Source organism: Trachurus japonicus, chromosome 14, assembly GCF_045865225.1.
Source record: "Trachurus japonicus isolate A0001 chromosome 14, Traja_1.0".
NCBI classification, from domain to species: domain Eukaryota; kingdom Metazoa; phylum Chordata; class Actinopteri; order Carangiformes; family Carangidae; genus Trachurus; species Trachurus japonicus.
In genome coordinates, this window is record NC_140920.1 from 3,390,016 (window position 1) to 3,407,077 (window position 17,062).

The 17,062-nt window shown below is 40.1% G+C and overlaps 1 protein-coding gene across 1 annotated transcript; it reads left to right on the top strand.

Annotated features, from left to right (window-relative positions):
• The first annotated feature begins 1,553 nt into the window (after positions 1 to 1,553).
• On the top strand, positions 1,554 to 15,861 carry zpld1a (zona pellucida-like domain containing 1a). The gene is made up of 11 exons (XM_085797098.1): positions 1,554 to 1,839; positions 2,425 to 2,538; positions 3,254 to 3,474; positions 5,568 to 5,749; positions 8,175 to 8,247; positions 8,728 to 8,825; positions 9,529 to 9,609; positions 9,726 to 9,897; positions 11,155 to 11,257; positions 11,834 to 11,863; positions 15,686 to 15,861. Exons 2-11 carry the CDS (start codon positions 2,433 to 2,435, stop codon positions 15,859 to 15,861), a joined length of 1,242 nt encoding a protein of 413 aa, XP_085653224.1. The 5' UTR covers positions 1,554 to 1,839; positions 2,425 to 2,432.
• Positions 15,862 to 17,062: the final 1,201 nt, after the last annotated feature.

Genomic DNA, 17,062 nt, shown 5'->3' on the forward strand with positions numbered 1-17,062 from the left:
TTATAAATGTTGCTCAGCCGCCCTTGAAGACTGGATTTGATATTAAAATCTTAGTGACTAACTGCTGAAGCTTTGGAGATCTGATGAAATGAAAGCCTGCTCTCAATCAGGTGAGGCTCACAGCGCTATAGGACGAATTTAGGCAAAATACAAAATGCATTGCCAAATACTTTATGTTTTTTTTGTGTGTTTTTTTTAAACAAGAAGTGAAAGCTGATGATGCACTGCAAGATTGTTGAGCTGCTACCATGGAAACACACCTTAAAGGGATACAGTAGTTCAATATTTTGGCAAATTGGCCCATTGCCATAATTAGGAGTACAGGTTCGGTGCAAGCTGTTTTTAGAACGGCGGAGCAGAGCCACGAGCTGCTCAGAGCTATACGCTATGGAGGCTAATGGGATTTCTTGGTTTCCCTCATCAAACTCATCAAATACACAATCCAACAACTCCACAACGCTCTGGTGGACAAGTTGTGACCTGCACATTCACCACGCTATGAGATAATAACACAACGTTACCAGACAGAGTTGTTTTAGAGGGAAATTCATGCAAAACCGCCGATGCGCGTTGCCTTCAGGGACAGTTTTTCATCAAGCAGTCTCTGTATTTCCCTCTAAAACAACTCTGTCTGGTAACGTTGTGTTATTATCTCATAGCGTGGTGAATGTGCAGCTCACAACTTGTCCACCAGAGCGTTGTGGAGTTGTTGGATTGTGTATTTGATGAGTTTGATGAGGGAAACCAAGAAATCCAATTAGCCTCCGTAGCGTAGCTCTGAGCAGCTCACAGCTCTGTTCCACCGTTCTAAAAATAGCTTGCACCGCCAAATAAAAGTAACAAACCTACTGCTATGACTATAGGGATTATGGCAATGGGCCGATTTGCCAAAAATGTTGAACTATCCCCTTAACTGAAGCTAATATGTTATCTTAGTGACTTTTTATTTTTCACTAAAGAGAGAAGTTTGCTGGAAACTGTTACTGTAATGTCTTTTCATCTCATACTCCATATTCACAGAATCCCCATGTGTCCACTGTCTGTCTCACACTTCCCCGGCAGCAAGCATCACATATACAGCTGTCCATATGGAAGATGGGGCAGCGAGGACAGGCCGCTCCCTTGAAACTCTATGAGCTTTGCTTTGCTCTCTTTATGTGCTGGCAGTCCCAGTGACCATAGGAATCAAAAGTTTGGAGGGATCAGGTATGGGAGGCCGCGGCAGCAGTAGCTCGCAGCTCCACCACCAAAGCAGATCGACTGCCTGCTGCTGTGCTGACTGAGGAGCGCCACACACACACACACACACACACACACACACAAAGCATGAAAAGTGTGGATTCCTAGGGCAAAGGGTCCCGGTTTTTTTGGTCGGCTCCGCGCTCCCCAACCGACCTGGGGGAGAAAGGAACGGCTCAGTCAGCAGGCCAGGGCCACTGGAGCGATGAATGAAAAGATAATCCACCACCGCCACTGACCCCCCCCCCTTTGCTGCCACTGGACCTCATGCAGCGTCAAACCATTTGTGAGCAGTGACAGAGCCAGATTGGGCCGAAAGGATATGAGTGGGAAACTTCAAAACCTGCTCATGTTTCTGTGGCCGTGAAAGGATTTGTATAACACATTCAGATTTGATGGACTTTCCCATGTTCGCTCTGGACAGCCCTTTTTTTGTTGACATGTTCAAATAATGAATCTCTTATGTGTGGGATCCCTTTTTTCCCCCCCTGCTCCTGAGTCCCGTTCCTAGTCGTCGGGTTAGGGATGCTGTGCGGACCATTGCATCGTCTGTCCCGAGCTTATGGAGTACCGCTGACTCGCTGGCTTCCAGGAACCAGGGTGAGTTGTTGTAGAGCAACAGTCGGTCTTTATACCTCACAGGAGCATCTGATGTCAGAGCTAGAAACGCTAAACTACAAACATGACGCAATTATTTCTTTAATTTGGCTGTCACAGTGTATGTGGATGACTGACAACAATTATGTGATAAGAGGGTTTCAGTCAGAGAGGGTATCACACAGAGATTAGCCATTATGCTTTATAAAAATGACTTCAGCACATTATCCGGCGTCGTTCCCTTTCTAACTTTGCTGCCAACGCTGCAGGTGTTCAAAGGTAATTCAATGTGACATTTGAATGCTTTGATTCTGTTCAGCAGGCATGTGAATGATGTTCCTCTGAAGTCAGAACTGCGACGAGATAACTGAAATCTTATGGGAAAATCTTCCCATATGACATTCACGCATTTGCTGGGAGAAACATCCTGAGGTTTTTCTCAGCAAAAAAATAACGAAATATACGATGGATTCACTTTGTTTTCTCACCTTAAAAGGTTCCTTTTTTTTTTTTTCTTCTTTTTTTTTCAAAGTCACAAACGTTTTGCCAAGACTGGATTTATTACATTAAATTCTTGCTTTGTTTCAGGTGCTGAAATGGAACATATATATTTGATTCTTTTACTATTTAGTAAGGCCTTATCAGCTGGAGCTCAATTCAATGGATACAACTGTGACGCCAACTTTCACAGCCGCTTTCCCGGTGAGAGACTCAAAAGACACTGACATCTTTTGTTTTTTTGAAATACTAAATGGAAATTAGATGTGAATATCTTCTTAAAGAAAAATTCGCCTCACACACCAGTGAATGAAATTTAACAGGATGTCTCACAACTCCACTTTTACTGCACTAAAACTCAGTTACAGGCACAAAATCTAATTGCTAAACATTAGTCACATCTCGTGTGACATACACTGCAAAAACTCAAAATCTTACCAAGAATATTTGTCTTATTTCTAGTCAAAATGCCATTTCTAGTCAAAACAAACCTCATTCTACTTAAACAAGACTCATCACATAAAAAGTATCTTGTTTTTAGACACTTTTTACTTCGTTCAAGCATATTTTCATTTGAAATAAGTAGAAAAATCTGACAGTGGAGCAAGTTTTTCTTCCTTAATTACAAGCACAAAAAACTTGCTTTCATTGGCAGATTTTTCTACTTATTTCAAGTGAATATTAGTTTGAAACAAGTGAAAATTATCTAAAAACAAGTTAATTTTTAGGTGATGAGTCTTATTTTAAGTGAAAAGAGATTAGTTTTGACTAGAAATGAGACATTTTGACAAGAAATAAGACAAATATTCTTGGAAAGATTTTGAGTTTTTGCAGTGTAATTACTTTAATAGCTGCAATGTTCTGTTTTTTGTTGTTGTTGTTTTTAATATGCATGTTTCTATGTGTGTGTGTTTTGCAGCGGAAAGGGATATCAGTGTGTACTGTGGTGTGCAGACCATCACCCTCAAAATTAACTTCTGCCCCGTCCTCTTCTCCGGGTACACCGACAGCGACATGGCCCTGAACGGTCGCCATGGAGATGCCCACTGCCGAGGATTCATCAATAACAACACCTTTCCCACTGTTGTTATCTTTAGTATCAGCCTGGCGTCACTGGAGTCCTGTGGAAACTCCCTGGTGGTAAGAAACTCTGGGATGGTTATAGCATCCCATCATCAGTGATTAATAAAGCTGGTGAAAGATTTCTTTTAACCTTTTACTAGTTTTTTTTTTTTCTGTGTGCATGACAGACACTGTGTCATTGAATAATTCACAGCCTTAGTTGACTCACAGATTAGATTTTGTGAGTAAAATGAGCAGAAAGGGGGCAAAAAAATTGTGCTGCTGAGAAGAAAGTGAAGGCTGAAAGCTCCCAGCAGTTGAAGTGGAAAAAGAAATCTTAGGTCTGCACCGTCTCAGTACTATCCCTCTTTAGATGTTGTCAAGTTGTGTTTATCCTGCATGGGAATGAAGTCCAGCACTCCTTATCTTGGTGAAGGGGCTGCTGTGCAAACTCAGAGGCCCTGTCAGGTTAAGGGAAGAGTTTAAAGGAGAATTCCGGTCATTTTTGACCCCTAAATCGTTGTCCTGATGGTCACCCAGTGTTGGTTGGAGCAAAAAACGCGACTAAAATTGATGCAGGTAAACCAGAGTTACACCATGGCAAGACGGCGCTAGCGCTAGCCACAACGCTAAACTATGGGGGCAATTCTTTCAACCACAGCAAACACTCAAAAAACAATCAGATATCTCTGGTACATGACTGGAATCCTTAGCGACACCACTGAACTTATATAGTGTATTAGTATAAACAGTATAAACTTTGTGCTTTTGCATGTAGTCACTCACCTCAGATAGCCCAACTATGAAACATCCTGGAAAGACATTACTATCCCATCACAGAGCGCCTTCTCCCCACTTTTTCCTTGTTGTGATGATTTCTTTACTAAAATAAACGGTGGAGCAGTGCAGTGGTAATGTCCAAAATATCTCAGACCGTTTATTTTTGTAAAGAAATCATCACAACAAGGAAAAAGCGTTTGTTTCTGTGGCAGAGAGAGCAGGCGCTCTGTGATGGGATAGTAATGTCTTTCCAGGATGTTTCAGAGTTCGGCTATCTGAGGTGAGTGACTACATGCAAAAACACAAAGTTTATACTGTTTATACTGTACACTATATGAGTTCAGTGGTGTCTCTAAGGATTCCAGTCATGTACCATAGATATTTGATTGTTTTTTTTGAGTGTTTGTTGTGGTTGAAAGAATTGCCCCCATGGGTTAGCATTGTGGCTATCCCTAGCGCCGGGTAGCCATGGTGTAACTCCGGTTTGCCTGCATCAATTTTAGTCGCGTTTTTTGCTCCAACCAACACTGGGTGACCATCAGGACAACGATTTAGGGTAAAAAATGACCGGAATTCTCCTTTAAGGAACAGTTGAAAGAGATTTTTTTTGTGCTAAGCAAGCTGCCTCTCTCTCCTCCATGTGTTGGCCCAGTATCGAGCAGGGTGGAACAACAGGACAGCTCCTGGGGGGTCTACTCTCAGATAAGGCAGAGGATGAGTTGGGGATTAGAGGGATAGTTCACCCAAAATTCAAATTTCACTCTTTATCTACTCCCCCTCATGTGGACTAAGGGCTGGGAGAAGTTTCAGAGTCCTCCGTGGCTTCTCTGAGTTACAGGGGGTCTCGGCGTAGCAGTGCATGTCCATATAACGGTTGCAAATGGATCTTCGTAACAAAAAGACACACCAAAAAACATCCAAATACCTCCATGCTGCTCGTATGTAATGTCTGTCTCGTATTGAAGCCCCGAAATGCTAAATTGTGCCGAAAAAATTTAATAAGTCGATTTTTCAAGCTTGTTTGTAGCGGAAGCTCCTCAAATCCTCCTCAAATTTGGACGAACCAGGGTCTGTCCTCTTCCCAGTTCGTCCAAATTTGACGAACCAGGAAGAGGAGCTTTGAGAAGCTTCCGCTACAAAACAAGCTTGAAACATAGACTTATTTAATTTTTTTCAATACAAGACGGACATATTTGGTATTTGGATGTTTTTTGGTGTGTCTTTTTGTTACGAAGACAGTTGGTATCCATTTGCAATTTGATAATGAGTGCAATTAGAATTTTGGGTGAACTATCCTTTTAATGCAGTGCGTTACTATAGTGTGCTCAGTGGTGTGGCCAATATGATGCTCAGCCAGTTCCTCACACACTGTCTGATGTTCCTTATTGCAGGTCTCCACAGCGCAGGGGCCCAACGCCTACGGGAATCTGTCTCTGGTGCAGATCGGCAACATATCAGGGTACATCGACACCCCCGACCCCCCCACCATCATCAGCTACCTGCCCGGCCTGTTGTACAAGTTCAGCTGCAGCTACCCACTGGAATACCTGGTCAACAACACGCAGCTGGCCTCGTAAGTCTCCCCTCATAGCGCTGCAGTCGGGGCTCTACGGGGGCCAATGAGATCCTGAGATGATGCTGTTTGTTTTGGAAAGTCTCACCCTGACAGATAGATAGATAGATAGATAGATAGATAGATAGATAGATAGATAGATAGATAGATAGATAGATAGATAGATAGATAGATAGATAGATAGATAGATAGATAGATAGATAGATAGATAGATAGATAGATAGATAGATAGATAGATGAGTTTATTTGTCCTTTCCGTACAGAGCAGCCTTGAGAAGTGCAACTTACATACATTAACATACATTCCCACATTTCATACACCTCAATTACATAGAGACATAAGAACATAAAAAACATAAAAGACATAAGACCCTGCACCCCACATTTACATGTGCATTCCCCCTGGTTATGTTCTTTTCATTGTCTTATTTGTTTCAGCTATGGCAGATGGGATGAAGCTTTTGTTGAATTTTATTTTTTTAAATTTTTATTTTCTGACCTGTGGGAATAGATAAAGTCTTAGAGCAGGGGTGTCAAACGTGCGTGGGACAAAACCGGCCCGGTAGAGGGTCTAATCCGGTCCGCTGGTTGAATTTGCCAAGTGTGAAAATTACATAGAAGACAGAAGAGGCATAATATTGTTGAAATTTTATCAAGAGATTTCAAGTTGTTCATAATATGTTTTGTAAAAGGAGAGTTCATGAACTGTAAACATCTTAATAATGAACTAAAACAAAGGGGTTATTTTACTGGTCGGGCCCACTTAAGATCATACACTGCAAAAACTCAAAATCTTTCCAAGAATATTTGTCTTATTTCTTGTCAAAATGTCTCATTACTAGTCAAAACTAATCTCTTTTCACTTAAAATAAGACTCATCACCTAAAAATGAACTTGTTTTTAGATCATTTTCACTTGTTTCAAACAAATAAGTAGAAAAATCTGCCAGTGAAAGCAAGTTTTTTGTGCTCGTAATAAGGAAGAAAAACTTGCTCCACTATCAGATTTTTCTACTTATTTCAAATGAAAATATGCTTGAAAGAAGTAAAAAAGTGTCTAAAAACAAGCTACTTTTTATGTGATGAGTCTTATTTTAAGTATAATGAGATTTGTTTTGACTAGAAATAAGACAAATATTCTTGGTAAGAGTTTGAGTTTTTGCAGTGTATTGTGCTGTTTGTGGCCCCTGAGCTAAAATGAGTTTGACACCACCGTCTTAGAGGAATTCGTTTGACACAACTGAAATGCAGGTGGTCAAAACATGACAACTTACTGTCACACATACTGTAGAACGCTCTGTAACAGGATTAAAACTAATGCAGCCTTTGTAAATGTTTGTACGGTTGAGTTTTTGTTGACCGTGTGTCACCGAGCTGCTGTTTCATCTCAATAATGTTATAATAATGTCTTCTTTTTTTTTAAATTATGCTTCTTTAAATGTTAAAATAAACCATTACTTACCAAAAAGAAACTTGTAAAAAATAATTATACTTAAAGCAGAAGTAAGTGATATATTTGTGTTAATATAAGTCTTAAATAGTTATATTTTCCGACAGCAATCACTTATATAGAGTGTTTGGACCGAAACACGGGTCTGTCAGTCACTCTGCTCTGCTCTGAGCCCAGGAGAAAACATTTATCGTATCCTACAGTTTTTATCCAATGAGGAGAGAGAACGGCATGCAGGGCTGTGTGTGCAGCCAAGGAACGCCGTGAATGTGGCGACGTAGGGACGAGGACTGTTATGGTGCGTTCAAGGAAACTCGTATTTTTCCGACCGTGAAGTCATACCAGTTCGATCTGGTACGAGTTCACCGGTCGGAAGTTACGAGTGGCCGTTATAGTGACTTTCACAGGTAAAACAGGTCGGAAAAACACGAGTGGGTTGCCTGGAACGCTACAAAGTCGTAAGTTGTGACTTGAAGCTGTAATTTACGATTTCAAAAGCCTGCCTGGAACGCAGCATTAGCGAAAACGACCGGACCACTTACTTCTGCTTTAATCATTTTAAATTACCCTATGTCAAAAATGACAAACGCAACCTTCAAAAAATGACCATGAAACTGAACGAACATATCTTAAACACAAAGAACTGTCATCAGTCTCTGCTTCATTTTATCTGTGCTGAAGTGTCTCTGCCTTCTGTATATAAACAGAGCTGATGTTTCCTGCAGGGCTTTATTTAGATTTGCAAATACTGATATGAATATAGAGATTTTTGATGGGAGTGATGCCAGTATCTTGTTAGATACAGTGTAAAAAAAGAAATATATATTATCTGTGTCAATCATAGCAATTAGTATCAATGAATAACTACAGCAATGGATTGAGTACATTTGTACTTATTTATTACAAATGTGAACATTAAAGCTAATTAAGCATAATTAATTACATTTGAAAATATATTTTTTTATCTATATTGAAGGTCAGCAGCTGCAATCTCAGTGAAGGACAGCAATGGTACTTTCATCAGCACGTTGAATCTCCTGCTTTATAACGTAAGTCTGAATATATCTGATATTTTTGTGTTCAAGACAAAGCTGTAAACCAAAGACATATTAGTCAGTAAGAATCAAAGGGTACAAAAAAGCTCTGCTGCTATTTAAAGTTAATCTGCAGCTTTTATTTCTGTAATTGCAATAATTTCTGTGAATGATGATCCACGTACAAGATGGGGGCGAGATACCAAAAGCTCAGAAACCCTTTTTCTACAGCTCAAGTAAGCAGCAATCACCTTTATTTCTGTCATTAGAGAAGATTATACCCAATTTAGCCTCAATTCATTTCAGATCTTCCACTAAATGAACTCGTCAATTTGAAAAACGCAAGTGAATGGGGTTTAAATGGAAACCAGATGATAGATATATGCTGGGATTTACAAAGTGAGGTTGTACAAGTCGCTCTTAACAGGATGAAAGGAAGAGGTTATAGGAACTGTGATGAATGTTCTGAAATGTGCTTTTGTGGTCTGTGCGCAGGACTCCTCATACATTCAGCAGCTGTCCATCCCCATGGCCGGACTGACCCTGAAGACTCGGGTGTTTGCAGCTGTAAAAGCCACCAACCTGGACAGGAGGTAGGACTCAGTCAACATCTAGACTGCATGTTCACTTCCATATTTGGAGCCACAGGGGTTTGAAAAACTCTGTATTTACAGATTTTTGATGTTTAAACATTTGCAAACAGTTTTTAAAAACATGGTTTAATGCAAATTGATGGAAAAAAAGAACAAAACAGCACAACAAAAAGTGCAAAAAGCTGCCTGTATGTGCAACGCAAGGAAACACAAGTTAGGCAAAAGTTGCTTTTCCCGACAAAAGGGCAAAACATTCAATTGAAAGGTGATATTTCTACTGTAGGTGACAGGTTGTGATCATCAATCAATCAATCAATCAATCAAATTTTATTTATATAGCACCTTTCAAAGCAAATAAATGCTGTTCAAAGTGCTTTACATTTTGATTGAAAAAGTATATAAGAGGTGAAACAAGAAGAATAACATGGAGACTAATGCACAAAGATTAAAAACAACAATAAAATATAGCAATAGAAAAAATATTAAGAATAAATAAATAAAAAACTCAAACACTCAAAAGAAAGAAAACAATAAGAGAGAATATAAAAACTGCAAAATAGAATAAAATCACTATGAAACTATAACATAAAAAAGATTAAAAAGATGGGTTTTCATCATGTGACCATTGATCATTTTTGCGGTAAACTTCAGTAATGTGTCCGAGCAGCCGTTCTCATACAGTCCGATCCTTAATGTTAAACAGATGGAACGTGCTGATGGACTACTGCTACACCACGCCTTCTGGAAACCCCAACGACGACCTGCGCTACGACCTTTTCTTTAGGTAAGACACATTTAAAAACAAAACAAAAACACTTGCACGCAATTTGTGTCAGTTTAGTTTAGTTTTTTTTTTTTCTCATGCTCTCTTTTCTTACCAATTGGTTCTAATCTCTCCAGCTGTGAAAAAGACCCCCAGACCACCGTCTTTGAGAATGGGAAGAGCCAAATGGGCCGATTCGCCTTTGAAGTATTCCGCTTTGTAAAGCACAAGAACCAGAAGATGTCCACTGTCTTCCTGCACTGTGTCACCAAGCTGTGTCGAGCAGACGACTGTCCCATGCTCATGCCAGTGAGTATGTCACACTTACACACAAATAACTACAGTAACTAACCAATAGCATAAAATATAACACACAACTTTTTCTCAATACCTCTAATCATCACTATTGGAAGGGGAATATCATGCTATTCTTTTTAGATTAGACTGGGAAGGACTTCATGTTTAATGGTTGTGTGACTTTCTTTAGCAGAGTGAAAAGTGAATGCTTTCTAAACTCTGATTTCGCTTCCTTCTGCTTTTTCTTTTCAAATATACACACACACATACAGTAATTAAAGTACACTTGGCAAATCACAAGTCTGAACAAAGAAAAAGTGGAGAGAAAAAGACTCAAACTCCTCCACTTCCACAGCAGTGTCCTTGCAACCAGTGGTTTGAAAAGGAGAAAGGGGAGGGAAGCAAAATTACAGTTAATTAGACATCATTCACTTTTCACTCTGCCAAGGAATTGTTCCAGGCGATTCACACCATCATTAAATATAAGAAGTCCTTCCTAGTTGAACAAATGGTAAAAGAGCCCTTCAGTGAGGCAGCATTTTCAAATCAAATCGTATATTCAAATCATAAATGAATATACATATATATACATATATATATACGTATATATTGCAAATCGTAAATGAATATATATTCTTTTACAATTCAGATGAAACATTGGTACATTGATTTCAATTGTTTCAATACATTCAGTATAATTTAACATTTTATTGTAACTTAAGAAAAGAGAAGAGAAGAGTTTAAAAAGTTTTACTGATCACTATATTTATTTATGTCATAGTGACATTGACCTTTGGCCTTTTGGATATAAAATGTCATCACTTCATAATTTTATCCTGTTAGACATTTGTGTTAAATTGTGTGGAAATAGTAAATAAATAAACCTACTTTGTGAGGTTGAGTTGTTTTTGAGGCAAATGCAGAGACTGCTCGCCGAAAAACTCAAAACATCAAGAAGAGTTTGATGAGGGAAACCAAGAAATCCCATGAGCCTCCGTAGCGTAGCTCTGAGCAGCTCACGGCTCTGCTCCGCCGTTCTAAAAATAGCTTGCACCGACAATTAAAGGTAACGAACCTACTCTATATTAATGATTTATGTGGTAAAACAAAATTGATAAAAATACATGCAGATCCCAACAATGCAATATTGTGGAGTAACTAGTTACATGTCATGTAATATGTAATGGGATTTCTCACAGGAATCTAAATAGTAACATTCATCCTGCCACCACATCTCTCTTTGTGTTTCTTTCTTTCTTCTTCCTATAGATCTGTGGCAGCAGGAGAAAGAGAGACGTCTCGGAGGTGAAGGAATCAAACGCAGCATCTGGAAATGCGGTCCTGTCTGCCGGGCCCATCATCACTCGGATCGGTACAGTTTGACGACACTCCTCCTCCTCCTCCTCCTCCTCCTCTTCTTCCTCCTCCTCCTCCTCCTCCTCCTCCTCCTCCTCCTCTCCTCCTCCTCCTCCTCTTCTTCCTCCTCCTCCTCCTCCTCCTCCTCTTTATTCCTTTTCATCTGAGTCCGTTTCCCACCAACCAACCTCCTCCTCCTCCCATTATCCAAACAGCGCTGTCACTGAGTAACCTTTAACCTACAAGACATAGCAAAGCATAATTACATAATACAGCATCAAGAGCAAAATGTCTTCATTTGCTATGGTTTCTAACAGTTCCTCACACTGTTTAAACCTTTAAATTGATATGAAATCCATCAATATCAGCTACTTCAGTGTGTATTTGACACTGACACCGATGTCACATTGTTATGTGTAAACTTATCAGGCTGACCTAGATAGTCACAGAGCACCTGAGGGCACCGTGTTGACTCTATAGAAGGAATAAACCAGGCAGCATTGGACAGTAAAGTATAGCACAGTGACTACAGTACAATGCATAGTGCAACGTGTTACCGTTAAATGCCCTTTACCTTTCTTTTTTTCCACAGATGAAACTCCAACCAACAACTCACAACTGGGTAAGCCTTTGCAACCTGTCAGTTGCGTGCAGTGACACTTTTAAATGAGGTATTGCCTTTCACTTACATGAATAGGGGCAATTTAAACTGGTAACAAGCTTCAGATTGAGGAACAATGTCGAGTGCATGGCAGGAGTTGCCTCAAGTGCCATTTTTTCGCAATTGGGAACTCGGTAAGTGACTTTGCAACATAATAGATTGAAGTGATTGCAATGGAAAAGCATTTAAAAACTCAGAGACTATTACATTCACACTTGTGAAGAAAAGGCAATTGATACCAACTAATAAATGGAGCACAAGTAAGAAGAACGTGACGAGTGCTTGCTACAAATGCAACAAATGGTATTTATTATCCACGTGTTTATTCTTGCCTAATGTCAACGAGGAACCTGTTATTTCCATCATCATGGATCCTTTCCCCCCCGTTTCACACTTTACTGGATGATTGAATCATTTTCTACTAACACCCTAATGGAGCTGAACATCTGTCAGTGTTACATTGTAGGCTGTGCTCACATAAGTCTGTCTAAAAGGAACCAAACTTAGTTCTCTGAAAGTGGACTGAAGAGTCAGTCTCAATCAATGTTTTAATCTATTTATTTATAGAAGGCCCTTAAAAGATAAGGAGTATGCTAATAGATGGAATAGGACAGATGGATGGATGGATTGTGGGTTCTGCTCTGATGGTGGGGCCGTACACATGAATACAGGTTTAGGAGTATTTGCAGAGTTTTTTTTTGGTTTGTTTTGGTGTTTTGTTCACATGGAAACAGCATTTTGGGAGCTCAGAAACAGTATTTTTTGAAAACGGGTCCCGGAGTGGGTGAATCTCAAAATGCTGCCCCAGCGTTTCATATAGACAACCAAAACTGATCTTTTGTGAAAAGATTATGTCACAGCCCCACCTGAGTCACACCGCTAGACGCAACAACAATAACAGCGTGGATACTAAATACCATTTGTTGCATTTGTAGCAAGCACTCGTCACGTTCTTTTTACTTGTGCTCCATTTATTAGTTTTTAAAAAGTATTATTACTTTTTCTTCAAAAGTGTGAATGTAATAGTCTCTGAGTTTTTAAATGCTTTTCCATTGCAATCACTTTAATCTATTATGTTGCAAAGTCAGCAGGCTGTTGGGTCAAACAACCATTTAATCGGTATCGATCATCATATTTGGTCAGACTTGATGTCCAGTCAACTTATAGTCGATTTATAAGCTGTGTCTTAATTCAGAGATTGCATCCTTCAGTGGGCACATTTGAAGGCCGATTACGTCACAGTGTCGTAACAAGACCTGTCCCAGTTCGAGGCTCCTCCACATGTGGCTGACAAATCCAGCCTTCTCTTGCCTGTTCTGGAAGTACGCAAAACACTTGCCCACTGAGCAGGGCTGTGCAGACTGCATAGCCTGGTGCAAGGAGCTGAGTAGCTGTTGGAAGTGTAAAAAAGCCACTACTTTCAAATGTGGGTGTTGATTGCATCAGGAATTGCTCCGAATAGGAATAGGAATTTATTAATTTAAAACAGAGACAATACACAAAAATATTAATCTTGTAAAACAAGAGAAGATGCCTTGAGCCAGGTTGTAGCAACATTTGCTACAGTAATTTCCACCTGTAGTCCCTGGGCAGGTAAGAAACAGACAGATAACAATATATCAAGAATGTTGAATAAAAGTGGTACGATCTAATATAATAATATTTTTAAAAATACCAGTAAAAGCAGGGAACAAGAGCACCAAATCATGAAATGCACAATATGAACAGCACATACTCTCTCTTATTCTCATCATATCACATTCAAACACAAGCACACACATAGACAACAGTCCAACTATCTCCTTCCCCATCCTCACCCTCATCTAATAACCACACTCATGCACATATTAATAACCAGACACATTTACATACACACTCACATAATCCCTATAGTCATAGCAGTAGGTTCGTTACCTTTAATTGTCGGTGTAAGCTATTTTTAGAACGGCGGAGCAGAGCCGTGAGCTGCTCAGAGCTACGCTACGGAGGCTCATGGGATTTCTTGGTTTCCCTCATCAAACTCATCAAATACACAATCCAACAACTCCACAACGCTCTGGTGGACAAGTTGTGAGCTGCACATTCACCACGCTATGAGATAATAACACAACGTTACCAGACAGAGTTGTTTTAGAGGGAAATTCATGCAAAACCGCTGATGCACGTTGCCTTCAGGGACAGTTTTTCATCAACAGTCTCTGAATTTACCTCGAAAACGGCTCTGTTTCGTAACCTTCCGTTATTATCTCATAGCGTGGTGAATGTGCAGGTCACAACTTGTCCACCAGAGCGTTGTGGAGTTTTGGGATTTTGTACTTTTTGAGTTTGATGAGGGAAACCAAGAAATTCCTTTAGCCTCCATAGCGTAGCTCTGAGCAGCTCACGGCTCTGCTCCGCCGTTCTAAAAATAGCTTGCACCGACAAATAAAGGTAACAAACCTACTGCTATGACTATAGGGATTATGGCAATGGGCCAATTTGCCAAAATGTTGAACTATCCCTTTAACAATGTGTGCAAGCTTGCTTACTAAGTATCCAGCTCTTTGATAAGCATGAAAATGTATAGGAATTTGACATAAGATAAATTCTGTGGGAAGGGAAGAAGGCTAGACCGTCCCATTTACCGACGGTTGACGCTGCTGTTGGAAGTTCCTCAGAAGCCGTTGCCTCTGCATACTTTTGACTGCTGCATACACTCCATCCTACGAAGGATCCTGCCCCTGAATTGGGACAAAGCCTTAATGTTTGGAGTCTGAATACAGAATGCAAAGTTGCACGTCTTCTTCTCTGTTTCTGGTGTATATGTGTGGCAGCGTTACAGCGCCACACACAGGCCAGGCTTATGTACTTTGAGTCATTTTTCAATATACTGTATATATATTTTTGGGGGGCTTTTTCACCTTTAAAGCAGAAGTAAGTGATCCGGTGGTTTTGGCTAACTTCCTGTCAGCAGATGGAGTTAGCAGTCCCCGCCCTCGTCCCTACGTCACCACATTCACGCGCATCCCTTGGCTGCACACACAGAGAGGACCGCCCCTTTATGCTGTTCTCTCTCCTCATTGGATAAAGGTTGTAGGATACAAGGAAAGTTTTCTCCTCGGCTCAGAGCAGAGCAGAGTGACTGACAGACCCGTGTTTCAGACCAAACACTCTATATAAGTGATTGCTGTCGGAAGATATAACTATTTAAGACTTATATTAACACAAATATTCCACTTACTTCTGCTTTAATGGACAAGAGAGTTGAGACAGAGACAGGAAATGGGAGGCAGAGAGGGGAGGAATGACACGCAGGCTAGGGCCGCTTTTATGTGCAGTTGGTAACAGTCTCAGTAAAGGACTCTTTGACATCAAGAGCCTCAACACATGGGGCAGGTGGGTGCTCTACCAACTACTGAGCTAAACACCGCCCCGGTTTCCAAGTCCTTTTCAGTGGATTTGTGCGCACGCATTAACATTAACGGCATGCTTTGAGAATGAACAAGAAAAAGATTGTTGGAAAGCTCTGTTGCCGTGTGAACAAGGCCGAAGCCTCACTCCTCACTCTTTCTGTTCACGCTGCAGCTCAGATATTCACTGTTCAGATCATGAGAAGGCTCTGAGGTTCTGAAAGGCAGCAAATGTGGAAACACCAACCATTTGTGCAGTTTTTCTAAGGAACATGAAAAACAAAATAAACTGGGCCGAGAACTGTTTAATAGTGCGTCACCAGTTTATTCTGTGCAGGATTTATTTGAACTGATTTGACTGTTTTGTTTTTTTGTTTTTGTGCGTGTACTTCAGCCCATCTGAAAGCTCCAGTGTTTCAGATGAACACGGTGACAAGCGCACTCATCTCAGGCGTGATCATCTTGGGCGTCATGAGTGTTTGTTTCTTCATCTTCTCCCTCACCCTCCTCAAAGGCAAGAGCACTTCTGTCAGCACGCTGTCTGGGGTCCGCAACCCGGCCTTCAACTGATCCAACTCACAATGTCAAGCGGGGGGAACAACAACAGATGTAACATAATATTTGTGCATGTAGTCGTTTTTACAGGAAGATTTTAAAAAAAAAAGAAAAGCTAAATGTTGATTTAGAGAACTGTTGCCAGATCTGTACAATGAGCATTATAGTAGAAGTAAAAGCAGGACTTTTTATGTCGTTCTTTGCTTTGTGTTTCAACCACGTGGCCTCAACCTGCATGTTGATCATCATTTGTTGTCATGCACACTTCACTTCATTCAATACCTCAGCTGTATAGCTTTCAGTTGCAGGTACAGTACAGGATCGGTTACAAAGCTTATACAGTGCATCATGGTAGTGTGTATAAACTGCTGGTAAAAGCACTTCCCGCTCTGGGTGGCTGAAATATACTGTAAGAGCATGTAACTTAAAAGGATGAAACTGCTGAATGAAATTAAAAGTTCAAATGTTTGATTGAGCGAGCCGTCAGAAAGCCTCAGGGTTGGATATTAAAGTTAAATTCTTGATATTGATATTAGTAATATGGATATTATCACAATTGGAATAAATCTATGAATTAACATTGCCACATTCTAGCCAATTAGTCTTATTAATCATCAATTGATAGGCATGTTCTACATAAAAATGCATAGTTTTCTCACTCACTTCTAATATTTTATGCAATGCGGAGGCCAAAAAGAAAACAAAAGTGCACCCCTGATAATTGTGTATAACCCGTCCAAAATGTGTTATTAAATGTCCAGTGATGATCTGTAATTGAAATCTTGAAAAAAAAAAAAAAAAAAAGATTGTATACAACTGTGCATATTACAAATATTTGACTTTGACTCGTGCAGCGTCGTATTTCTAAAATTAGGTGCAGTGTGAATGTATTCGTATAAACCTGACTGCTGAATGACATTAGCAGTGGCATGGTGATGAATGACAGAATGGTTAATGACACAAGTAGGACATAACATGCCATCTACAGAAATAAAAACACATTCACATATTTTTTACCGAGGCAGCGTGCGTTCAGGGTTTAGGCGACACATCAGCAGATTCGGTGTTGACATATTCACAGTGAAAAACTTGACGGCTTCCTGGCAGACGGATGAAGAAACGACAGGAAACAGCAAGAGAAACCAGTGACAAGTATTATAGTCTGTGACCAAACTGCAGGAAGCAGCTGCTCAGGTAAAACACCGTGGATCTTTAC

Excerpts from the sequence above, each read along its gene's own strand:
- zpld1a (XM_085797098.1), top strand. The coding sequence starts at position 2,433 with ATGGAACATATATATTTGATTCTTTTACTATTTAGTAAGGCCTTATCA. Across the intron at positions 5,750-8,174 it reads AACAACACGCAGCTGGCCTC|GTCAGCAGCTGCAATCTCAG; the intron begins GTAAGTCTCCCC and ends TCTATATTGAAG. Across the intron at positions 9,610-9,725 it reads CGCTACGACCTTTTCTTTAG|CTGTGAAAAAGACCCCCAGA; the intron begins GTAAGACACATT and ends TAATCTCTCCAG.